Genomic DNA, 26460 nt, shown 5'->3' with positions numbered 1-26460 from the left:
GTCCATTCTGAAGGAGATCAGCCCTGGGATTTCTTTGGAAGGAATGATGCTAAAGCTGAAACTCCAGTACTTTGGCCACCTCATGCGAAGAGTTGACTCATTGGAAAAGACTCTGATGCTGGGAGGAATTGGGGGCAGGAGGAGAAGGGGACGACAGAGGATGAGATGGCTGGATGGCATCACCTACTCAATGGACATGAGTTTGAGTGAACTCTAGGAGTTGGTGGTGGACAGGGAGGCCTGGCGTGCTGCAATTCATGGGGTCACAAAGAGTCAGACATGACTGAGCGACTGAAGTGAACTGAACCAGTTGCCAATGGACTGTATCTCATTTAATCCTAACTACAATCCTAATCCCCAATGAACAAAGCCACCAAGTCACTAAGAGGATAAATATTGCCTAAAATTCCACAGCCTGTAAAAGATGGAGCAAAGATTTGAACTCAGGCTGGCTGAGCCCAGAAGCTGCTGATTCTTGAGGTTATGGATAAAGTTGGGGTGGACAGCAAACACGGCAGGTGAGAGAATTTCTCCGAAGATCCCAAAGAATCTCCAAAACCCAGTGTGATGAGCATCCTCCAAGCAGATGAAGTTTTTGTACAGGGTCCCATGTGAGGTCCCGGGGAGGCAGGACTAGGGGACCAAGCAACAGGGAAGAAATGGGGCCATAAACATGGCATTATCTCACTTAGTGAGAACAAGTTTGAGTTTTGCTCCAGCAACGGGAGCTGGCCCCTTCCCTGCCATTCATAGGTATGATCTCATACCCGGCCGCATTCCACAGGAGCTGCAGGGCACTGCATCAGAGGTAGCTTGGGGGATCTTTTCTTACCGAGGGGCCCAGAGGCCACTAGCAGTGGGAATGGTTACCCAAGTCAAGTTGGAGAGGTGGGGGTTCCTGCCCTGGTCTGGCTGATGGTCAGAGTTCAAGGCCATGCACAGCTCCTCGTGGGACCCATGGGTCCAAAGTTCCCCAGGATCACCAAAGAACTCCCATTCAGAAAGGCTATGCCCAGCCGTGACCATGGTGATGCCAGCCAGGAGGCCACCTTCTAGCCAAAGTCCCTGATTCATCAAATGACCCCTAGCATTTTGTGAGGAGTCCGGCCAACTCAGGCCAACACTCACTTCTGCAAGTTGCTGTGATGCAACCAGCCCCGCAGGGACGCAAGCCAGCTCCGCCGCAGGGCCTCTGGGCCTCTTCCTCTCTGGCCTGTTGATTCATGTTGATACACGATACATGGATGTTTTTTCAGACAGAAGCGGGTTGGAAGCCAAGAGTTGTATCAACAGGCTCCGAGGAGAGGCATCCTGATGCCAGGGAGCACGGCATGTGTAAGAAAGAGCTTCTTCTTCAAAGAAAAGCATCCTACCATTTGCTGCCACCAGCCCTTTAATCATGCAAGAGGTTATGAAAATATAATCCTAAGTAAATCAGCTCTCAATCTTCAATTTATCAAAATTCCCCATATAAGATGCTGTTTCCTCAGATGACACTGATTTTTTTTTTTTTTCTCCTGCCATGAAAAATTCGTTCTATCTCCAGAACTAAAATGGCAAACCAGACTTTGATTTGACCAGGCCAGGGCCCACCTGGGACCCAGGGACATTTCTATCTACTTGTATAGCCATCCCTGGTTCCGTGCCCGCCCCTTCAAGGGTTGAGTGGAGCATGTCATCATTACACGTGGCGATGCTGCAAGGGGAGTAGAATTAATGACTAAGAAACTGAGGGCAGATTTACACTCCCTGTATGGCACTGAGGTTTGTAAACAGGAGACAGTGGCCAGGGCTGACCAAGTAGAAACCAAAAGAGCCACTGATGGAAAGTTAGTGCCAGCAGCAATGCCAAAGCAAGCCATGAGCATTTGCATTTGATTGTTCAAATGCAAACCCCAGGGTCCGCCCCAGACCTACTGAATTCGAGCATGAGGGCAAGCTGTAGGCACCCAGGTGATCCTACAATAGTGATGTCTGAGACCCATCACCTTAAACCCCAATCAATGAGGCTAAAAGAGCACTCATTCCATAACTTAAATTATGCAGGGGACTTCCCTGGTAGTCCAGTGGTTAAGACTTCACCCTCCCAAAGCGGGGAGCACGGGTTTGATCCCTGGTCAGGGAACTATAGGGCTTACCAGATGGCGCAGTGGTAAAGAATCTAGCTGCAATCAGGAGATGCAAGAGACATAGGTTTGATCCCTGGGTCAGGAAGATCCCCTGGAGTAGGAAATGGCAACCCGCTCCAGTATTCTTGCCTGGATAATCCCATGGACAGAGGAGCCTGGCGGGCTACGGTCGACAGGGTCACAAAGAGTCAGACACAACCAACCACGTACACAGGGAGAACTAAAATAAAAACGGTACACCCAAAAATAAAAAATAAATACATAAAGATGAATTAGATAGAGCTTGAGTCAAAAAAAAAAGAAAAAAAATACCCTGCAGCCAAAAAGCTAGATAATTAAAAAAGCTAGATAATTCAGGGAAATTCATGAACTGCCTATCTATAAAGAAAGGAATTTAAAGCAAGTTACTTCCTTGAGGAGACTCAGTGACCTGAATGAATTTGCCCCTGTGAAAAGGAAGGTTTGTTCCCAGAGGACATCTGGGTCATCTGGACATCTGGGGCCCCTCTTAACCCAAGGCAGGCCTGTGGATGCCCAGAGACCACAGACGCTTGCTGCTCATGGGTTACTTATGGCTTTGCAGACCACCTGGAGCTCCCACGCCGGGTCAAAGTGAATGTGTCCCAAGGAAGAAAGAGCAAATGAGCTCTGGAGCCCCGCCCTCAGTCCTGCCTGCTCTGTGAGAGAGGGTCTGCCTGGGGCTGTGAGGAACCCCCTCTTACTGGGATCTGCTGGAAATCTCTATGAAACAACCCCAGGGCTCCTTGCAGGAAAGGGCATCTGGTAGCAGAAGAGATGCCACAAAGGCAACACCAGAGTCCCAAAAAGACTGAAAATGCGAGGCTGGGACCGCAGGGTTTATCTGGGCACTCACACTGAAAGTGAGATGCCACAGCAACTCAGAAATAAAATACAACAGCAACTTGGAAATCGAAAGGGCAGCAGCTCTTGCTCCAGGTTTTAATCATTCTGGGGAGAGGACAGACCAGACCAGAGGGCTGAGGTTACTTCTAAGTAGGACAGCCTCAAGCAGTAGCATCTGATCACTCTGACACTGTTTACACCACGGCTTGAATAAGCTTAGGGTTGTGCAACTCTGATTCATCCAGCTCCAAGCCCAGCAGAGCCCCAGCCAGCAGCGCTGCTAAGAAAGCCAGCCTCAGCCCCTCGGCCCTGTCATGAGTCACAGGAACGTGGCCCAGGAGCCCCCCCCTTCACATGGAGGTCCTCGGGCCACCATGTCACAGCCTCAGTTACCTCATCTGTAGGGGAGGTGACAGAGCACCAACCCCACAAGGTGGCTGTAGGGATCACATCACATCAGATCTTGCACGTGGTGAAGGCTGAGAAGGCATAGCCAGTACCATTACTGCCAGCAGACGTCTGAGCTGCAAGGACCCCAGAATGTTCTATGCCAACCCCCTTGTTTTACAGATGAGGAAACTGAATCCCAGGGAGGTTAAAGTACAGACCCAAGTTCACGAAGTTAACAGCAGCACTGGAACGGCAACAAAGGTCCTCAGTTCCTCTCTAGTCTGGGATATAACACACCTAGGGTGAGGATTCCTAACAAATTCCAAACCACAGCTAGCTTCAGAAATGAAACTGCCACCCCAAAAATATCATATATTAATGCATATACATGGAATCTAGAAAAAATTATACTGATGAACCTATTTGCAGGGCAGGAATACAGATGCATAGAGAACAGACTTGTGGGCACAGAGGGGAAACGAGAGGGTGGGACTATTGAGAGAGTAGCATTGAAACATATATATTACCATATGTAAGACAGATAGCTAGTGGGAAGTTGCTATATAACCTAGGGAGCTCCCTACAGTGCTCTGTGACAACCTAGAGGAGTGGGATGGGGTGGGGGGTGGGAAGAAGGTTTAAGAAGGAGGAGACCTATGTATAAATATGGCTGATTCATGTTGTATGGCAGAAACCAATCCAACATTGTAAATCAATTATCCTCCAATTAAAAATAAAAATTTTAAGGGGTTTAAATTAACATTTACATGTAAAGCAGGCCCCAGCACAACAAAGTTCCTATTATTAATAAATTGAGGTGGGGGGCAGTGACAGCCACTCGTAAGTGTGCTGGCAAATCAGGATCCGTTTCACAGCACGACGCATGATTTCATTCCATTTGATGCCAGGGAGCTGTCCTCACACAGACATGCTAGGGATGCTTTTTGCAATCCAACTCAGTCCAAACCTTGCTCCAATTCCTGAAGCCTGATTTGATATCACACATGAGTAGGCATACCTGGAAGGTTCTTATCCCACTTTTAAAACACTTCTTTTAAATATTAACTTCAGACTCCCACTGGATCACTGATCCCAGGAACCAATGAAAAAGGGACAGAAAAGACCTAAGAAACAACATCAGTTTTCCAAAGGGAGAGGAAATTAGCTAATTGAGTTTGGCTGATCCAGGTGAACAGAAGAAAGAAAAGAAATTCTTCATGTCTTAAGATGGTAGGATACACATAACACACACACACAAATGAAAGGGCAAGGCTTTAAGTTTTCCTTTTTTTCCATGGGTGATTTCACAGACAAGTGACAGAAGGGAGTCTTCAGAAGTTATTTTTATCCTGACTCAATCCCCCTTAGTCTGAAAAGGGATGCATAGCAATTAGGGTGCACAGAGTAGACAGGAAGGAACAAGAGGATGGGCTGCAGTCGGTCCCCCCAGAGGCCTCATTCATCATCTCCTCAGAAGCAGCAGCTTCTTTCTGAGGAAGCTCTCAGTGGCTCTCAGTGTCCATTAGCCAGAGAGTTCACAGGCTGGTCCCTACTCCACAGCCCCCCACACACACCCCCACAATCCATCTGTATGCTTGTCAACTCCCTAATTACCGCCCTACCATCCTTCCAGGGATGCTGTCACAGCGGGACCTCCGGCTACAAACACACAGACCCCACCCAGCACCGACAGCCCGACTCTCAAGGAGCAAGCTCAGCCCCCTTGCGTCCGCCACCACATCAGGCCGGCTGCCTCCGGGACCCTCACCCAGCACCCATCACTCAACTCCCACCCCTGGGGACACTGGGCCAGGGTCTGTTGGTCTCCACAAGGACTCAGGGAGCAGCCTGGGTGTGTCCATGCCCCTAGACATTTATGCTTGTCATTTCCCCTGCCCAGATCCCACCATGCCCTACTGTCTGCAACTAACTTCTCCAGCTGACCACCTCCTCCACATCCACCCCCTGCAATGAGCCCCCATGACACATACACAGATCCCCTTTCATAACCTCACTCACCATTACTTGTAGCTTTCACTCACACAGAGACCATTTATCTTTTATTCACTGCAATGTCTCCAGTGCCTAGCAGGTGACTGGTGTTTGTAAATGCCAAAAAGCTGTGTCTGAAATGACCCTCCCACATATCAAAAAGACCTTTATAAAACCCTAAAACAATAACAGGGCATCTTATTCCACCCAACCTAGCCCCCAGCTTCCTGTCACTGACTCCTCTCTTGCTGAACTCTCAACTGTCAAATCCCTACTTATCCACAAATTACTGAACCTGAAATTCCTCGTCTTTAAAATGGAGTGGTAATAGTGCCCACTCCAGAAGGGCTGGAAGAGAATGCACGACAACAGCTAATGGTAATCATAATAATCCCCAGTTATCAAGCCCTTATTGTGTGCCAGGCACTGGGCACCATGCTGTTAAACCTCTCCACCACTCGCTCACTCATTAAAGTCTTGCTAAAACATTATTTCTGCTTGCTTGATGAATTTAAACTGAGTCTGAGGGAGGTGAATAACTTGCCCTAGGGCACACGACTAATGAATAGGAGAGCTGGGTCTCACTAAACCCAAAGACCACATTCCGAAATTCGGTACCAACACTGACAAAGCAAGGAGCACAGGGCCTGGCATTTAGTGCGTGTTTAGAGAAAAAAAAAAAAAGAAAGAGCTGAATCAGAGTCTCTGGAGATGCAGGTCCCACCAAAGCCACACTGCACTGCTTTGTCCCCACCCTAAGTCTTTTCTTTTTTTAATTTAAATCATTTCATCTTCAAAAACACAACCGCTGCTGTTCCTTGCTGCTCTCTGTGGGATCAGTCAACACAGCTGAACAAAGGCCAGAATCAGACAGGAGGGTCTGGGAAGTGCACCCCTAAAATGATGCAACAACGAGTCAATTCTCCAGCAAGCAATTCTGGGAAATCTGCTCTGGATAAGGCACTGATCAAGGTTTAGCAGATTATGGGCCTAATCTTCCGGTTGCTTGTAATTCCCTGGAGAGGGCAAAGAACAGGGGGGCTCTGTCCTGCCCTGCACCTGTTCATCCTTCTACTAGTAGGAGCACCCTGACTTTGCACTGGGGATCACCCCTACCCCACTGGATACAGTTTTATAGAGACTACCAGACGAGACGCTTCACGTTCCCTGTGCCAATGAGTAGACACGTGACCCAGGGTTTAGCCAAGGAGATGCTCTTTCTAGGACTCTGAGTCCCTGGCAAAGGGTTCTTTTGTGAGGTAACAGGCAGAAACTGATGTCTGTGTGCAGAGGCAGGGCCTCATGAGAAGTCCTTCCCTGCCTCACTCCCCATCTCCACCCCTGAGTCTCACTCTTGCTCCTAAACACAGAAATGAGTCCCACTATGCTCAGAGTATGAATTGTCCCATCCCCAACAAAGAGACCCTGCCCCGTCCCCTTATACGCCTCTTGTTGTGAGCCTTACTCTCCATCACCTCCAGTATAAGATGGACCTCTGACTACTTCACTTCACTAGTACTAGTCAAAATACCATCATCAGGACCCAGGAAGGTTAATTTTTACAATTTCCTCTCACGCCCCAATAAAGCCAGAGTAAATTATTATGGAGTTTTGCCCTTTTTTTTTCTGGTTGACAGGGGGTCCAGTAAGGTCATTTTGATCTATCTTGCAAAAGAGGTACAGGAAGTCCAACTATATTATATTCTCTGCCAAATGATGTTCACCCCTATAAAATATGTGTGTGTGTGTGCTCAGTCGTGTCCAACTCTTTGCCACCCCATGGACTGTAGCCCACCAGGCTCCTCTGTCCATGGAATTTTCCAAGCAAGAATACTGGAGCAGGTTGCCATTTCCTACTCTAGGGGATCTTCCCAATCTAGGGATCAAACCCGAGTCTCCTGCATTGGCAGGGGATTCCTTACCACTGTGCCACCTGGGAAGCCCTTATAAAATATTTACCAGTTGTTATAAACTGAATTGTGCTCCCCTCCCCCCAGCATTCTTGCCAGGATAACCCAATGGACAGAGGAGGCTGGCGGGCTACACAATCCATGGGGTCACAAAAAATCAGATGTGACTTAGCGACTAAACAACAACTGCCATGTATACAATGTCATCCACTTTATTTTGCACTTTCTACAACCCATAAGGCAGGCTACTTATTTTGCAGAAGAAGGAAACTAATACTGGGGAAAGGAGTGCCCTGAGTCCCTGCAGGTCATCAATGCAACATCCCAAGTTCAACCGAGGTACCTGAATTGTGCACCCAATACTACCTGGGACATACCTGTTTCCAAGTGTCATCAAATGGAACCACAGGGAAAAGAAGAAACACCCCAAGTTCTAGCACTGCGATGCTTCCTTTTTCTGTCATTTAAACCTTGGGGGAAAACTAGCTCAGATATAGAACTATTCCCTGTGGGCGATCTGGCCGGAGAGCTAATCAGAGCAATTTGAGTGCATGGCTAAACGAGGACACCCCTTCCTGGACCAAGCCTTGCCTTTATGGCAACACTTCATAAGAACCATTCCCTTACAACAAAACTGTCAAATCCAGCAACCACAAGCCAGAAACATCCCATCTGAAGCCCGCCAAGCTGCTTTCTGATGTACTGTACACACAAATACCAATATTCCCCAGATGTTCTCCATGTAAAACATTTGGTTTGAGACACAGCCCTCCTTGCCCCAAAACTCTTACATTTGTTTAATGGACTCATACAGTTCAGCTAAAATATCCTGGAGCCGACATCTGAGGCCAGCCGGGCTCTGATGCAAGCTCCCCATCTGCAGAAAACACGAACAAGTAAATAAGACCGTCCTCCCCGAGATTTATGCACCCTGCATCTCTAAGCAGGTCATAAAATGTAAGCTATGTATGGAGACTGATGCAAGTTGCTTTCAAGTGTGTTTCTGCGTCCATCTCGGTATTAATCTAAGACTGATGTTCAAAAAGACAGTAGGTCTGGCATGCTGAAGAGGAGGCTGCATCCTGCTTCTCTTTTTTAATTAATTTTATTTATGTATGTATTTATTTTTGGCTGTGCTGGGTCTTCATGGCCGTGCAGGCTTTAGCTGCAGCGAGCCCAGGCTACTCTCCAGTTGCAGTATGCGGGTTTCTCATTGCAATGGCTTCCCTTTCGCCGGAGCACGGGTTCTAGGGCATGCAAGCTTCAGCAATTGTGGTTCCCCGGCTCTACAGCACAGGCTCAATAGCTGTGGCGAGCGTACTTAGTTGCTCCACAGCATGTGGGATCCTCCCGGGCCAGGAATCGAATCTGTCTCCTGCATTGGCAAGCGGATTCTTTATCACTGAGCCACCAGGAAAGCCCTGCATCCTGCTTCCTACTCCTTCAGAAGTTAAAAAATCTGTCACTTGAGCAACCTAGGTGAATGAGGTGAAGGTAGGTTTTCTCCTGGTTTTAGTTTTCCAAATACTCCAAAGTCATTTATCCCTTAACCCACAATCTGGAACACAGGCAAAATGTGAACAAAATGGAAAATGCAGTGGACCCTGAATCAAGAGAACCAGCTCACCCAGATACTAAACTGAGTGAGTCTGGCTGGCCCAACTCCCCCCAAAATGGCTCATTCCATTACATGAGAAAACAGTACTTTTCTAGATTCACTGTCATGATTCTAGACTCTAGGTTCATTTCTAGATTCATTTCTAGATTTGTGGCCCATTCATCTCTGAAGATTGTATGAGGAAGGGAAATAAACTCTTAGAAAAGCCACTTCAAGAAATGGCCTAGAATCTATCCACTGAGCCCCTGAATATGGTCGCCCAGTGTCTTCCTGCTACCACGGTTCTAACAAGCTTGTCATGGCAAATCTGTAGGGAAGTGGGAACATGAAACTAGGAAGCCACTACAGACAGCCTCACTGATGGATCAAGGCAGGATAACTAGCTTTACCTTTCATCTTTAACTTTTCTGTACCTTGTGAGTTTTCAGTTACCGAGCATTATGTTTGCTAGAGGTGAAAGAAAAACGTTATCGTGTAAAAGGGTCACAAAAAGTCATGGAAGCTGAGATGAAGAAGCAGATTGAGAAACTATGAACAGCAGGCATGGGAACGCCACAATACGGCACTGAGAACAGTCTAGAAGTTCCCCCAAAGACATCAAGAAAATGTTTAACTACCTTCGAGGTACTTTGTTTTAAGAAGGAAGGAAGTGTACATCTTGAGAAATCATGAGAAAGATTTCCTTAAGAAACACTACAATTTTTTAAAAAAGACTGGCTTGTACATGGACGAGTTTCAATTACCTGAAAAAATATATACGGAGCTCTCTTATAACTTTTTACTATTTCCACTTGACCAATGCATCAGACTAATGATAATTCTCCACTTTCTTGATTGGGACTCATGGCAGGTTGAATCCTAGGGACTGCTGGGCTGCTTTCTGCTTTTCCCGCCCTCTTCTGTTCAATCAGCCAATGACCGACCACCATGCCAGCCAAGCCAACTGCCCCAATATGGCAGCTTCTATAGTCCATGGGACATCTCATCCTCCCAGTGTGTGAAAGTGAAGAATGAAAGTCACTCAGTCATGTCCAACTCTTTGTGACCCCATGGACTGCAGCCTGCCAGGCTCCTCTGTCCAAGGGATTCTCCAGGCAAGAATACTGGAGCGGGTAGCCATTCCCTTTTCCAGAGGGTCTTCCCAACTTAGGGACAAAACTCAGGTCTCCTGCATTGCAGGCGGATTCTTTACCATCTGAACCACCAGGGATGCCCAAGAATACTTGAGTGGGAAGCTTAATCCTTCTCTAACAGATCTTCCCAACCTAGGAATTGAACTGGAGTCTCCTACATTGCAGGTGGATTCTTTACCAACTGAGCTACCCGGGAAGTCCCCTCTCCTCATCCTCCAAAAAACACCAGCAAACCAGGCTACAACTGTAACTTCCCCCACTCAAGGATAAAGATCCCCAGATTTCAGAAGTGTTTACACTCATTATTGCCAAGAAAAGGCAAAATGCAATGAGACAATGTATAAAAAATGCCCAATACTGTCCAACATACAGTACGTGCTACGAAACTGTTTTTTAAATTATTGTTATTAACAAATAGGCCATATGCAGAAATGTGTGTGAGTAAAAATCCTGCAGCAAAACCTTCCAAATACGAGGTTGAGAGGACGGTGTCAGAGGGCAAAGGGAGACGGGGGTTGGGAGACAAGGAACAGCTGTAGCCTCTTTTGAAAGGGGACAATTCGGGTCACCCCAGTAAAGAAGTCCCTCCAAATGTACTTCTGTAGCACTCAGGGAATCGATTTTGCAGGACGGAATTATTTCCCTGAAATAAACAGACGCACAAAGGTCGCTACAATTGAAGCCTAAAAAGAAAACAAGCCAGCTGCCGATTTACGGGCAGCCTCTGATGCAACGGGGCAAAAGGTCCCCGGCTCAGGTCCAGTGGGATGGCTTAGGCCACGCCAGCCCTCCCTGGAGGAAGGAGGCCACACAGGGGAGGGGCCTTGCCTTGCTGCGGGCAAGGTCCTAGGGTGACCAGGCACAAAGGGGACACCTTCAGGAGTTGCAGACCTTAGGGCCCCTGTCGTCAACAGGCTCCACCATGGACTCAGCTATGCACTGAGGCATCTGTTCAAAAATGGGCCCCATCCTCGAGAGCTTCTAAAAGGGCCCTAGGCTATTCTAATGCTCAGCGGGATGGAGAACCCACAGTGTAGGGGGAAGAGCCCACAGTGGGGTCATATGTGCCTGAGTCTTTAACTCAGGTGCTACCCTGCTTCCTTGAGCAGATGAGTTACCCTTTCTGAGGATCAACTTCTCTAAGCGCAAAGTAAGGATAATGGTCACTTCATGACAGAGTCGCTGTGAAATGGAATGAGGCATGGAAACACTTACGGAGGGTGATTATCCTACCAAGCTCACTTTATTCTCCTTCTTTCAAGGTTCTCCCAAGAGGGTCAGGAGTTCTGGCATCTCTCAACTCTAAGGGGTTGCCTGCCTTGCTAGGTGGGGGGAAAGGGCACATCGTTCCTTATGTTGAATCCCCCCCATCATACACACAAAATACCCACACTCAGAACCCCTACTGGGTGATATGGGCTTGTGTGCTAAGTTGCTCCAGTCATGCCTGACTCTTTGCGACCCTATGAACTATAGCCTGCTAGGCTCCTCTGTCCAAGGGATTCTCTGGGCAAAAAATACTAGAGTGGGTTGCCATGCCCTCCTCTAGGGAATCTTCCCCACCCAGGGATCAAACCCACGTCTCCTGTGGGCTCCTGCATTGCAGGCGGATTCTTTACTGCTGAGCCACCGGGGAAGCCCCAAAATAGGCATATTCTACAGCAAAACTATGTAAAGAATGGAGTCACAAGCAGCAAAATAAGGGAACAGCTAGTTGGTAAGATTTGCTTTGCTCTTCCTGTCCAGAGGACAACCTAACCTGGGGGCAACGCTTTCTTGGGAGGTCCCTGCCCCTGCCTCAGTCTCCTCTATGAGCTGCAAGCCTCTTTCACCTTCCAGCACCACACAGGGCAAGGTCATCTTAAGCCCAAGGGAATGTCTGAACGAATTATGCTCCCTGAAGCCAGGGATGGGCATTTGTAGACCCACAGAGTTCCTAAGGCCTACACGTGTTAAGTCCCTAAACTGGCATTTCATAAATATACCTGAACTTTGATTCTGAGTAACTGGCAGAAAAAGATATAAAGGCACATTTGACTTTGGGGAACCGCAGCTCAAGGCCCAGTGGCTGAGAGCAGCAGCTTCACAGCGCTTCAGGGTTGGAACTCCACCTACAAGTAGTGTACACATGGGCCCGTGACTTAATTTTCTGGGCCTTAGTTTATCCACTGTAAAATGGGGATGATAATGCTGGGCATCTCCTAGGGGGACCATGAATTAAGTCAGTGATTCAACAAGCTTAGACTACTGCCTGACCCAATTCCTGCTAAGTAATTGTTTGCTATTATTATTATTATTCTTCCATGGGATAATAACAGACAAAGAGATCTCAAACTACAGCTCCAATATAAAGGTCTGCGGTCTTAGGGGGGCTCCAGTTATCACAAAAGGTGTGGAGTGAAGAAAGTGGGGTGATATATCCTCAGATGAATGCAGAGAGCTTCCCACTGTTGTGTTTCCCAAGGACACACCATGGACCAACCCCATCACATTTCCTTGTGGTATTTGGTTAAATTGCTGAAGAATCCCAGGTCTCCCTAAGTCCCCCTACCCCGCTGGACCAAGCTCTCTGGGGTGGGTGTGAAGGATGGTGCATTTTAACAGGCACACCCAGAGACTCCCATGTCCCTGCAAATCTAAGAGCCCTTAGACTGACTAAGCTCCTTAACTAGAGAGTCATGTCCATTTACTCACCCTCACAGCCTGTGAGCCTTGCACAGAGTATGCCTGACATATACTACATGCTGGACAGGTATCAGGTGAATCCATTCAAGGGTTACAACTCTGTAAGTATTCAGTCAAGGTCTGCTATATGGCAGCTACATGCAAAGTGATGCTAAATCAGACAGACAACTTCATTCATTTACTCAAAATCTTCACCATGCTTACTATATACTAGGTAACTGTACTACACCCTGGAAATGCAGAAAAGATGATGAATGAGGTTGCTTAGAGGTAATTACAGATGGTGACAAGAGCTATGAATGGAGCTAATAAACAAGGAAGCGGATGGAACATGCTGTCATTAAGCTCAGCCTCTAGAGCAACACCATCCTTTAGAACTTTCTGTGATGATGGAAATTATCTTCCCCACACTGTCCGATGGTTGCCACTAGCCCCGTAGGGTTATCTAGCACTTACCATGTGGCTTAAGGAACTTAAGGTTTTAATTTTATTTCATTGTAATGAATGTTAATTTTAAAAGGCACATGTGTCCACAAGAGACAGTGCAGGTCTGGAGGAGGAAAGAGATTAGTAAACGGGAAATTATAACACAAGGCACTCAGTGTTATGCAGGGGGGTGAGGGGGGTCAAGCACCATGTGTTATCAAATGCCTCTCACCCAATTACCAGATGCTCTAACATTCTCTGGCTCTGGGAATCGAAAGAACAAGGTCAGGTACAAGGCATTGTACTTGGGCTGGAATTTTTATAGGCCATGATCAGTTGGAAGTGGTATGCAGCCCAGCCAAGCCCCAGAGACCGTGGTTCAAGAACATACCATCATCCACCAAGCCTGCCCACAGCTGCCAAATAGATCTCTCTCATCCCGTCATTCCGCTGACGGTCATTTTGTCCTTGGCTACAACATCCCACTGGGCCTTGCATGGATTTTACGAGATTTCTTTGCTTCAAGCACAAGTACGAATACAAGCCTCCTAAATTCCACCGGAAAATTGGTGGCTAATCCAAACATTTCATAAAATTAGAACTCATTGTGGGGCTGAAAGGAATTCAGACTGTGCCGCCACCAGAGAAATGCAAAATATTTGTTATAATTTCCCCCTTCATGAGCTGTTTCAACCAGCAAGGGCTCTTTCAGCTTGAAGTTAAAGAAGGCGGTGGGGTGGGGAGGGGAGGGATGGGAGAGTTTTTGTTTTTGTTTTGTTTTCTTTGTGGTTTGCAAAAAGCATCACCAGATGATGAAAAATCGAGGAATCCTGCCTGCCTCCCTAATCCCTCAGCTAGCAGGGATAATAAACTGTCCCCATCTCGGCTGCATCTTGGCTTTATAAAGAGGGTGTTTTTCCTGGAAAATTGTACTTTTGCTCCTTAACTTTCTTCTTGGGCTTTAGTGACAGAATTTTTGATATCCTGAGATTTCATCAGCAAGAGAGATACCTGCAATCATTCATTCAGGCATGCATGCAGGCAGGTCAACAATACTGATTTGCCAGGCACTGTGCGAGGCACTTGGGCTACATCAGGAGACAAAACTGGTGAAAATCCAAGCCCTGGGAGAGCCCGCCTTCCAGGGAAGGGGGACCAACAACGGATAATTCAGTGACTCCCACTTTGAAGCAATTTGGAGACCAGACCTAAAGACTCACCAATTGCAGAATCTGGATAGGGCTGGAGTGGAAGTCCAAATCAATCCTAGAATGCTCATCTCACAGAGAAAGTAGCTGAAGAAGTACAGAAAAGGGGACATAATTCTCCCAAGGTCAAGCGGCTCACATGGTGGCAATGGAGGAACCAGCCCCCAAGCTTCCTGACCACATCCCCAGACTCCTAACACTCCACAGCCATTCTACCAACATGGACCGCCTTCTTCCTGTGCACCAGACACGGAACCAGGCACCAGGAGTAAGACATGGAACAACTGGCTTCACAGAAACAAGTTCCTCCAGTTGCTATTTTCACAAGCCCGGAGACAACAGTGAGTCTGGCTGGCTTCAGTGGGGCTCCACCCCCGGCCCCCAAGTGTATGTGAAGAACCAAAGCAGGAACCTGCAGAAGATTCCAAGGATCCACACCCGTGAGAGGCCATGGAGCCCAGCAATTACTACCTTGAACCTGAAGGCAGATGGCCCAGTCCTAGAGCCCAGCTCCATGACTCTGTGAAAGTCATGTGACTTCTCTAAGACTTTCCTTCCCGGTCTGCAAAATGAACGTACTAATAATGCAGGTTCAAAGGAGAGAAGGCCCCTAAAGTGGTTAGAACAGTGCCTGGCACACATGCACCGTTCAATGCACGTTTCCTGCTATTATGATCATTAGGGAAAGGATCGTCCTTCCACTCTGGACCTTCCTACACATTCAAGAAGGTGGCTACGAATCAGTGGAGATTTCCACTTCATCCCTCCCATCTCCAGTATTGATACCACCAGCTGCCAGCATGCCCACTCACACACTGATTCCCTCCCAGAGCATTCCATTTGATTCTGCCTGGGAAACAGAGATCAATTAACTGTGAGGAAGACACAAAGTGAGGTTCTCCTGAGTGGGTGCATCACAGTCCGGCCTTTCCATTCAAACACATCCATGTGCTGGGCTGAGCTCACCAGGTCAACCCAAGTCTCAGTCTCTTCCCTCCCACGGCTTCTGCTAGTTGGAGAAAGATTCACTTTCTAATCTACCCAGAGCTAGACAAGCTGGAATGTTACATCAAGGACCGCTGAGAGCTTCTCAAAGTTTGCTGGCATCTCTTCTAATTGATAACAAGAAAGTCAAGGCTGTATAACCAAAGTATCTGATACAAAGAGATGAAATTCTAAGAGATGAGAGAAAGGGAAAAAACACACAACAGGGAATGGGTCTCCTTCAGTAGATGGGCAGGAGGGGTAAGCATGCACCACAAAGGCTGGGAGGCTGGGGATGTAGAAATGACAAAGGGCAGCTGCATGTTCTAGAACCCAGAGCTGGTTGAGTTCCTCTGGGGCAGAGGCTGTACTCTGTCCCCTTGCCCCGGCCTCCCCAGTGCCTACACAGTGGCTGGCACAGAACAAGAGCTCAGCCAAAATGTGCACAAATATGTTTAAACGTGCGACCTGGGAGAGGCAGAAGGAAAACTGACACCTGTTTCTACTTCCTGGAAGCCATCTAGGGTCACAGCCAAGAGCTCAGACAGACGTGAGTTTCATTCCGGCCATCATCCCCAGGTCGTCACAGACAGTGCATCCCTGGGGGCTTCAGTTCCCTCTGCAGTAAAACGGGGGCTGTGATAGCATCTGTCTTGTGGGAGGAGGGAGGGTCTAAGAATGACCAGGAATTCAGTGAGACGATGCAGGCAACACACTTACCCCAAGGCCTGGCGGATATAAAGTGCTCCACAGAAGTGAGTCTGATGGCGTGACTTCATCTTTAAGGATGGCAGAGTAGTAAACATGGGCATCTATTCTGCCTTTTAAATGAGGCTGCCAAAAACATGCCTTTCCGTGGGGAGAAGGCCTCCTCCTTGAAGCCTTGCCTCCACCCACCTGTCCCCGGGATGAAGGAACTCCCTGGATGCCGAATGCCCCCCATCACTGCTAAAAGCACGGGGACACTCAAATGCACAACAGACAGCAGAGGTGGCCACAGGCCTCCAGCCTCCAAGGCAAAGTCCCCTAAACTAAAAGTACCCAAGGAATGAGTGAAGATCCCATCAAGCAACCCAGCAGAACATGAGACTGCCTTCCTCTGAATCCTGAATAATAACAGCCTATAATTATTGACAACCAGCTACATGTCAGGCACTGTTCTTGGCACAGTCCCTGACAACCTGGGAAGTAGGTTCTACTATCATGCCATTTTATAGATGAGAAAACTGATAGCTTCTTTGAAAGTATTTTCTAACTCACATGGGTTGTCCAGAACCCACTTCATAAACAAGCTTAAAAAGCAATGTCTGCCTTGAGCTAAAAGGAAATGCAGGCTCTCCCTACACTTGACAAAGCCTGCACCAAACAATCTTAAAAGGGTTTGGGGAGCCAAAGATACTTCCCTTTCCCGCAACAAAGAGACCTCCTGCCAAAAACCAGGCAAGAGGAAATGAAGTCTGTTTCATCAGTTCCATTCAGCAAATCCCAGGATTCTCTTTCTATGAGCTGGCAGGGACCTTGCTGAGCATTTTGTCTTGGTCTCTCAATTTATAGGTGAAGAAAAGGGATTCAACACTGGGGCACCTACTGCCCCATGCCCAGGCTGCTGGAGGTACAAAGACAGCTGAGCCCCCGTCCCACCTTTCCCAAGAAGAGGGCTCCTTCACGGATAACATTTCTCTATGGGCCAAACACTCTTCTAAGAACTCGACAGACAATTCGTTGATCCTCACAACCACTCCCCATTTCACAGATGAAGAAACTGAGTCTCAAATTTACACAGGATGCTAGAGCAGGGTCTCAAACCCCAGTGCCTGGCTCCAGAGGCAGACTCAGAACCACTCCTTTTGTACACTTTCCTTCCACCTTCCTGTAGGAGATTGGGGTTATGAGTGTCCTTGGCAGCTGGGGTGAATCATACATGAACTGAGCCCAATCACAATGAAATGACAACAGCCAGCAAGGATTCCCTCCAACCTGCACCCATCAGTTGCCTCAGTGGCTTTAGAGTCAGAAGAACTAGCGATACATGAAGTGTGACACCAGCGGGAGGGGATTGGATTGTAAGGAAACACTGACAAAGCAGCAGCTCCCTTTTCTTACGCTGGGGAATTGCCCCTTTGGCCACAGAGATGCAAGCTGCGCTCTGAGCCATCTGGACACCGCCCTTCCCCTCCCTTCCAGGGAAAGAGGGAACCAACCACGGCGGCCTCTTAGCACCCTCCCATTAAACACCTCCGGCTGCCCCTCAATACCTCTAATGAAAGTAAACCAAGTGGAATTCTTTTCTCGAGTTTTAAAGGCAAATCACGATGGTGTTTTTTTCCAGACATACATTAACTCTGCACTCCAGCTGGTTTACAATTCTTTAAGTACTTGATTTACAACCCAGGGAGAAAATGTTTTGAAAATCTTGCAAATGCATTTTGCATCTCAAGCTTGCCTACTCCCAGAGCTGATCACCGGGGATTCTCAGACAGGGTGGGGGATGCAGTGAAGGGGGGCGGTTGCTGGTGGCTCTCGGAAGTGTGGGAGTGACCAGGGAGGCTAGAGAGTTGCAAAGAACTGCGGGAAGCAGCCGCCAAGGGTGGGAATCAGCTCCCTTCCTCCTCCCTGCAGCCTCAGCGCAGGGCTATGATGGAGAGGCACCTGGCCATGCTGGGCCGACCCTCCACAGCTGTCCAAAGGGTGATAAGGAGAGGGGTGACCCGGAAAATGGGGAGAATGGGGGCCCAAGGGGCCTTCCCTGCTGCCTCCCACCTCCACAGACCCCTCCCTTCTCAGGACTGCTGGTGCACTCTTCATGCAGCTGTTTATTCATTCATTCATTCATTCACACTGAGCATCTACTATATTGCCTGGCTACAGGCCAGGATGCAGTGGTAAGACAGTGACCCTGCCTCCCTCCTAATGGGGGAGGAAGGGGAGGGTGTGTGTACAGACAAATCATCAAACCCACAAGCTCTGGAGGAAACCGATACAGGCCCAAGACAAGAGGATATGGAAGCAAGAGTTGGGCAGCCAGGCAGGACTTGAAGGATATGCAAATTCAGAGTTTAAGTCCTCAGCCACCCATGCAAAAGTTTAAAGCAGGGACAGCCACGACCAGGAATAAGAAGGCCACCAAGGTGCTCGTTGCTTGCACTTCTCACTAATTCTGATTTCCAAGAGCCTAATATGCACAAGCTCTGTATCGGAAGGCTCCCAGTCCTACTTCTCATGGCAATCCCACTTTGTTGGATGTTGGCAGCCACATTTTCTAGAAGAGAAAACAGAAGCTCAGAGGAAATATGTGATTTTGCCCAGGATCATCCAGGTGCTGAGCCGCAGGGGAGAATAGGAACCCAAGTCTGTCTGATTCTACAGCCATTTCTTCCTCCTCATTCATACCCTTGTGCTGTGCTCAGTTATTCCAGATGTGTTCATGACACGCCCCAACTAAGTCCTCAGTACCTCCATGGCAGGACTTGTCATATTCTGTTCTGAAACTTCCCACTGTCCTGGGCACTTTAGGAAGCCCTTGGGAAATACACCTTGCCAGAGGGAAAGGAAAAGATGGGACGACCCTAGTGAAGGCTGTGTCTTCATGATAGGGAATCTTTAGCCCAGCCCCGGGTTGAACATGCAGTTAAAAGTTTACTGAAGAGCCTCACTGTGAAGTCAACATCTGGCTGCCTCTGGACCATTTCCAGAGAATTTTATCAATACAGCCAGACTCTACTCACGGGTGGGTCATCTGGCCCGGCCCCTCCTGGGCCCTGGGCCTGGGATCTTCTCATTCCTGCACTGCACAGTGTCGTCTGGGCTGGCGGGATGATAAATGCATTCTGCTTTAAAGCAGATACTTCGCAAATCATAACTTACAGATGCTCCAGGACTTTCATGTGGGAAAGACAAATGAGACTTAAGCTGTCTGACTCCGGGGCCACTGAGGACAGGAAGCCACAGCCAGGACGGCTCTCTCCTCTCCACGAGCACAAGACCGAATGGGAATTCGAGCAGGGAAGGGTCTGCCTGACTTTGCAGACACTGCTATGTTACCCGCCATTCATTTCCAGCCATTGTCTTTTCAAGCCCACAAATCAGAAAGCTCTTTGAGGTCAGGGGTGATGACTACAGCTCTCATACCCCCTGAAATAGTTACTCGCTATTGTATTCCCTTCTGTGCCATCCCACAAGCCTTTTGCCCGGGACCTCCTTTGTGCCTGGCACTCTGCTAGGAATGGACAGCAGATCCAAGATGGTTGGATGGGACTTGTCAGCAGACAAGACACCTTGACTCAATCCTTATCTCCTGCAGCTTCCTGGGAGGAAGTGAGATCAGACGTCCTGGAGTGGTGAGGGAGCACTTCTGTCGCTGCAAAGTGAACCAGCTGACCTCCAGAGGGCCCCAAGGGATTCCAGAACCTGAGGCTGCTGAAGGCACAAAGAACTCAGTGTATGTCCAGGAGAAGCGCTCCTGGACCTGCTTCATTAACAGACTCGTGGCCCAACATGCAGACCTCTCTCCCCGCCCTCACCCCTGACACCATTCCGATCTTTATCTTCTCATAGCTCAGCTCTTGCGAAAACCTCCAGGTTGGCTCCCTGCTCCAAGCCAGCACTGCAGACCCCTGGGCTCGGAGCCCCGCTGTGATCAGAGCCCAGCTCAGCCCACCTAGGGGAAGGGAGCTGGCCACAGTCTTCACGTTCACGCTGCCTGAGTCCAGGCCCCGACTCTGCTGCAGCGTGTGACCTCAGCAGGCTAGCGAACCTCTCTGTGACTCAGCCTCTTCATCTGGAAGATGAGACGATTACAGGATTGTTATGAGAATTAAATTAGTTAAATGGACCTGGCACGTTATAAGCACTCAAGAAGAATTAGCTGCTATTATTTATTGTTATTAAATGTTATTATTATCCCCCTATTCCTATCTTACCTGCCTTGCCTCCTACTGCATAAAGCCCATATTCCAAGAGATCTGGCCTGCTCACCCCAGAATCTGCCCTCTGCCTGAAAGCTTCCATATTTCGGTCTTTGGAAATACAAATCAAGGGTCATCTTCAACAGCCCTTGCCCTCCCTAATCCTACAGTATTCCCTGGCCCTCTCTCAATCCCCTTCCTGAACAATGAGAAACCTCTCAGGAAAAGCATCTCCCCATGGCTAGTTCTCTTGAACAGGAGCAAAATACCACATCCAAATCCAGAGGTCACAACAAAGATAAAAGGTTCTCCATGTCTCCAGCAGCAGTGGGTCTCAAAATAGACTTGTTTGATGCTTCCTTGCTACTTAACCCTGGGCAAGTTACTTAAACTCCCCAAGTATTGTTTTCCCCATCTGTTGAATGGGTCTGAGGTGAGTGCATGCCTCTTAGGGTCATGGTGACAATCAGACATGAGAAAATATCTGTAAAGCACTTAGCACAGCCTGACGTACCCCAGACTCTCAAAAATATTGGCTGGTAGTAATAAGAACAGTTTTGGCATTTGAGGAAGGGGGTGTTCCTATCTAGCATGGCACTCAAGTTAATGAACTGATCTTCAATGAGCTATGTTTCAACTTGAAAATCTTCAGAAGTAATCAATTCCTGTACAGAAGAGGTACCCACAGCCTAGCAACTGCTCACTCTTGTCTCTTCCACCAGACTATAAGTTCCTTAGGTCTTATCCATGTGTATGCCCCAGAAGTTAACATGGTGAGAAGCATATGGCAGATGGTAATAAATCTTTGTTGAACTGAGCAGAATTAGTTCAATATTTGTAAGTACATTTCATCAGTGCTACTAGATTATAAACTCTTTAAGAGTAAAGATCATGTCTTGTTCTAGTAAAGATGTATTAAATGAGTGATGGAGAAATACCAAATGAAGAATCGGGTTTTTTAGACTCAGCCTACTCAGTTACCAGCTGTGCAACCTCAGAGAAGTCACTTGACAATTCTGTGCCTTATTTTTCTCACCTCAAGGATGGATGAAAAGTTTGGACTACACATCTGTCGAGGTCCCTTATACCCTAAAACTGGGTTTGGGCCTTAGCTGCAATATGGTACCCCAGCCACCCTGCATATGACAGTCATACATCCCTGGTTCGGCAGGCCAGCTTACTAATTTGCACCCCTGAGCTGCAGTTTTCCAGCATCAAGCTATGAATAACTTTGGGCCAGTGCTTAAAATACCCACTTTTAGTCAAATCAGTTCCTTTGCCGGGTGAGGATGCTCCATCACCCATCCCAAGGCATCATAGTAATTTGGGGGCACAACTGACCCACCAGCCCTGCCATTCCCATGCCAGACCCACCCGAAGACCTGCTTCCTGCTCACACCACACCTCAAACTACTCACAAGAGATAACCTGGAGCAGAGAGAGAGATGAACTTAGTTGACAGTGAGCTGATCGCATAACACCTCTCCCCAAAACGTTGTTTATTTTTGCACTTGGATTTTTTGGCAATTCTCAGTGCAGCCTGAGGGTCCAGGGAGCTTGGCTCAAAGAAAATGCCATGTTATAACACAGGGGCTCGCTCTGCAGCCCTGCCCGAAACTGTATCAAAACGAAAGTTGTGCAATAAATAAAGCCCAAATTCAAGGCCTTAGAAATGTGTTCAGATCCTATCAGAATCTGGCTGATGGTCTTGGCTTCCTATGGGTGCACTTCCCTAATTAACCTGAAAAGTTGCTTATTTCTCCTACCTCTCTCTGAGTGAGTTAATTGTCCAATGCATCATGCCTCTCTGATGGTCTTAAAACCTAAATGAAAGTCCAAGTGAAATGAAGGGGGAAAAAATCTGCTAAAAAAAGAAACTGAATTTGCTAATTTCCCCTTTTAAGGCTTTCTAAGGGCTTCCCTGGTGGCTCAGCTGGCAAAGAATCCACCTGCAATGCGGGAGACCTGGGTTCAATCCCTGGGATGGGAAGCTCCACTGGAGAAGGGAACAGCTACCCACTCCAGTATTCCAGCCTGGAGAATTTCATGGACTGTATAGTCCATGGGGTCACAAAGAGTCAGACACAACCGAGCAACTTTCACTTTCATATAGGTTATTTTATTCAATTCTTACAACTAGTTCATGAGGTGGTACTATATTAGCCCATTTTACAGATGAGGAAATGGAGGTTTCTGAAGGTTAACATAGCTTGCCAAAGTCACAAAGCTAGTCAGGAATCAGTCAGGATTTGAGTATAAGCCAGGGCTCTTAGTCCTTCTGCCAGCGTGCCTCACTTGTGCAGCTTATGAACTCTGGAAGAAGCCACTTTGAGTCCTTTCTCATAGACATGCCCAGACAGTAGCAGCAAGACTACATTTGGGATGAAAAGGATGCCTGGAGAATGCCTGGACCACGTAGAGGGCTGGACCAGCTGACTCCAAGTTCCTGATTCTGCAAACTCTCTCTTCCGAACTGCCCTTCACAGAATGCTGATGCTCCGTGGTGTGCTGTTTGACTCAGAAGGCCCTTCCAGACGTACAATTAAAAGCCACAAGATTTTTAAACAATTCTCTGTCTCAAGGGTGCTGATTTCATAGCATCTCAGGCAGCCTAACACCCAGCACTCTACTTGGGCCACTCGCGTTGGCAAAGCAGCTGAAAGGCACGGTGCCTCTTGGAAAGTGCTCGGAAAGGCTTGGGTACAAACGAAAATAAAGCATCACTTTGCAATTCTACCCAAAGACCTAAAAGGCAGAATTGAGACAACGTGCTCTGAATTTGGAATCGCACCTCAAAAGCAAGTGGATATTCAGTGTATCCTTGGAACCACAAGAAAACTCCAAAGTCACACTTCAGATGAAAATTTCTGGCTGCTCTTGACAGATTCTGAGTCACCAAGCACTGTACAGGCAAGAACAACTTGCTGACCAATTTTTTTTAACGTATGTTTTATTTTCTGTCCAGTCAGGCATAGGGAATTTTTCCACCTGACAATTTCTGTTTCTCACTTAAGGTCTGACACCATCTGTGAGCAGTGTGCTCCACGAGGAGGGCTGAGGGGACGGACTTGAAGTCAAGGAAGCCTTCCCTTCACTCAATCTCAGTTTTCTCATCTGCTTAATGCATCTACTTAGATTATTTTGCTAACATCCTAAGCTTATCTATCAGGTAGAAAGCAGTCTGGGGATTGCCAGTTTCTGGATGTGGATCTGCTACCAGACTGAGAATCTTCACATAATCTTTGAGTAAAACAAGAGACTGAGCTGTAATGAGTAGCACAATGGGAAACTGAACGGAGAGCTGGACAACAGACCAGGACTCAGCAGCTTGCTGCTGTGAAATGAGCCTCTTCCGTTCTCAGGGCGCCCCCTAGTGGCCATTCGATTAAATTCCGAAGGAATGTTCAGAGTTTCTGCAAATAAAGGGAAAGAGACACCCACCACAAGAGAAAGGCAGGTTCGCGCCTACTGATGCAATCAATCCCTTTCGTTCTATCCTAGTCCGTGGATCAGACAGCTATCAGAGGGAATACCTGAGGCCCCAGTGAAGCTCAGAAAGATGTCTGCCATAAGACAAGCTTTCACTCTTGCAGTTGGCGGCAAGCTACTCAGCCTTCCGGAGTCTGTGCCCCCTCACAGATCCCAGACACACCCTTTACCACTCAACCCCTCACAAGCTCTCATCCTCAACCTGCAGCTCCAACCGCGTCTGGTTTTCATTACTCCGCTTTCGAACTTCCCAGCGTGATTCTTCAACAGCTATTAAGACAACATGAGCAAGGAGCTAGGCTTAGGTTTTGCTTATTCAACATCCAGCCTGGGGAATATCACCTCAGACAAAAAGCATGAATGAAGCGCACGTTTCTCAGCCTCCTCTTCCACAGACCTTCGAGTGTGCTCCTCAAAGGACATTCTTGCATCTCCTCTTGAAAATTTTCAATCTACAAAAATGGCACCTGCCCTCTCAACTACTTGCTATAGATTTTGTTGATAGGAGACAGCTTTAAAATACTATGTACAATCTCTCAAATTTCCAGTTAATCTATAATGGACTTTAATTTTTAGGATCTGGGATAAAGCTGTATCAACCCAAAGAGTGAAGCCTAGAATGAAGGAATTATCCAGATAAACCAATATTTGAGAATTGGGCTGGCTGAACTTTCTGATTGGTGTCAGGTTTTGTCCACAGAACTGTCACTGCACAGATGCAAAAGAAAAATACTGACATCAACCCACCACTTACTTTATTCAGCAGCCCATTTTGCTTTTCCCCTGTGATCATTTGTTAAGTTTATAAGCAACCCAGGGCTCCCAAACACCCCCCAAAAGTGTGCACAAGGAGTTTTATAATTACTTCCTGACTTTGGCCCTCAATCGATTAAAATCCATCTGATATGCTGAAAATGAAAGAACCATGTTAATTTTCTGCCACACACCACACAAAATCTTTCTGCAATAGTCAGTCACTTTGAACCCAACCCTCTAGCCACAAGCAGCGTGGACTGCAAGGGCCTGTTCTGCAGAAAGGAAAAGGACAACAAGCCAAGGTTGGGACAATGCAAAGACTCCAAAGCACTCAAGATGTTACTTGGGGCTGAGTAAATGGCCTTAGGACCCTGCCAGGGTTACAGCTGTCACAAAGAGTGGGGCGACTGGGTCAGACCCCTTACACAACACAGCAGTCTTGCAGCCGGGGCCTGAAAGGCCATTGAATCTGCAACTCAGTGTGGCTATCCATGCCCTAGGCATTTCAGTCCTTCCAGAAGACAGCAGCAAACTGTCACAACCCTCAGGCATGAGTGTTGAACCTTCACTTCTATTCCCTAACCTTCTCTCTTAAAAACAGGCAGGAGTCCGTCCTCCCTTGCAGCGACCTCAGCACCGCGGCGACGGGGACTGGGAGGATGCACGGGAAGGTGGGGGGGTCTCATTCATCTATAGGATACGGGACCAGGCGAACCAGCTCCTAGCTGCGGATGTGGCTCTGTGTGGAGTTACAGCAACAAGGCATTACAGGGCATGAATGCGTGCCCGCGAGGGGAACCCCAACGGTCCCGATGGTGCAAAGTGTTTGCAAATCATAAACACTACTTTGCTGCTGGGATCAAAACCCCCAAAATATGCGCAGACAGGATGTAACAAGTGTTTCGGGAGAAAGACACGCCTGAGCCACGGGGGGCTGGAGCAGCGGGGGTTGGGGGGGGGGGTGAGAGTGAGGAATCTGTCTGGGGGTTCCGGGGAAGCCCCCTCTCGGACCAGAGACGCCCCCTCTGGGCCCCCAAACCCCGTCGCGTGAGCGCTGCGTCCCCAGCAGCGTCTAGACCGAGCCCGCCGGGTTTCCCCCCAACTCACCACTCGGCCCGAAAACCTCTCGGTGGCCCGCTTGACTTTGCCGTAGGTGCCTTTGCCTAGGGTCTCCTGCAGCTCGTAGCGGTGCTTCAAGTTGTGTTTGTGATGATGCCGCTTCACACCGTGCGGCTTCCTGGGTTCCGGGGCCGCCGCCGAGGGGGCTGCGATCGCCCCCGCCTCCGGCGGAGAGCCTGGCGCCCCCGGCCCCAAGTCCGGGCCGGCCGCGGGCGCAGCGGCCCCCTCCATGTCCGAATGTGGGGCAAGCCGGGCCGGAGAGAGCAGGACCGAGCACGGCGCTCGCGGTGTCGGGGTCCCAGCCGAGAGAAAGCGGGGCGCGCTCAAGGTCGCCCCCGCAGCATCGGGAAGGCGGCCGGCTCCCGCCGGGGCTGCGGCTGGGTCACTGGCGGCGGCGGGGACTGCACATCTGGCGCCCCCGGCGCGCACGATCGGCGCACCGCCCACCAGCCGCGGCGAGCTGCGGCGCGTCGGGCGAGGTGGCGGCGGTGGCAGAGGAGGCGGTGGTGTTCGCAGAAGGGAGGGGAGAGGGGTGGCTCCGAGCGCAGGAGGGGGAGTGTTATGTGGGGCGCCGCGCCCCCAGACCCCTCCCCGGGAGGACGTTCAGACTGGGCGGGCGCGGGGGCGGGGGCGGGGGCGGCGCGAGGGCCGGCCCCCGGGGAGGGGGGCGAGGGGCGGCGCGGCTGGGGCTTCCCCCCACCTCCAGCCCGCCTCCCGGGCCCGGGGCCACCCCGAACTGGGAGGGGGATGGAAGCGTGTCGCGACTCGCCCTTTGTGCAGCGCCGGCTAGGCCGCGCCGGCGGCCAGGGGGCTTTGTCCTCCCTCGGCTGGGAAAGAGACAGGGGGGTTCCCA

At 48.9% G+C, this 26460-nt stretch overlaps 1 protein-coding gene across 1 annotated transcript in view; it reads right to left on the bottom strand.

The window, feature by feature from the left end:
- The window catches only part of NUAK1 (NUAK family kinase 1), a 78149-nt gene extending 52027 nt beyond the window's left edge, over positions 1-26122 (bottom strand). Inside the window, exon 1 of the mRNA XM_006069583.4 lies at positions 25596-26122. Coding sequence (XP_006069645.3) covers positions 25596-25838 — 243 coding nt within the window. The 5' untranslated portion in view covers positions 25839-26122. The remainder of the gene's footprint in view (positions 1-25595) is intronic.
- Between the last annotated feature and the right edge of the window lie 338 nt (positions 26123-26460).

This window comes from Bubalus bubalis, chromosome 4 (genome assembly GCF_019923935.1).
Source record: "Bubalus bubalis isolate 160015118507 breed Murrah chromosome 4, NDDB_SH_1, whole genome shotgun sequence".
NCBI classification, from domain to species: Eukaryota; Metazoa; Chordata; class Mammalia; order Artiodactyla; family Bovidae; genus Bubalus; species Bubalus bubalis.
This window is presented reverse-complemented; position numbering and strand designations above follow the sequence as displayed.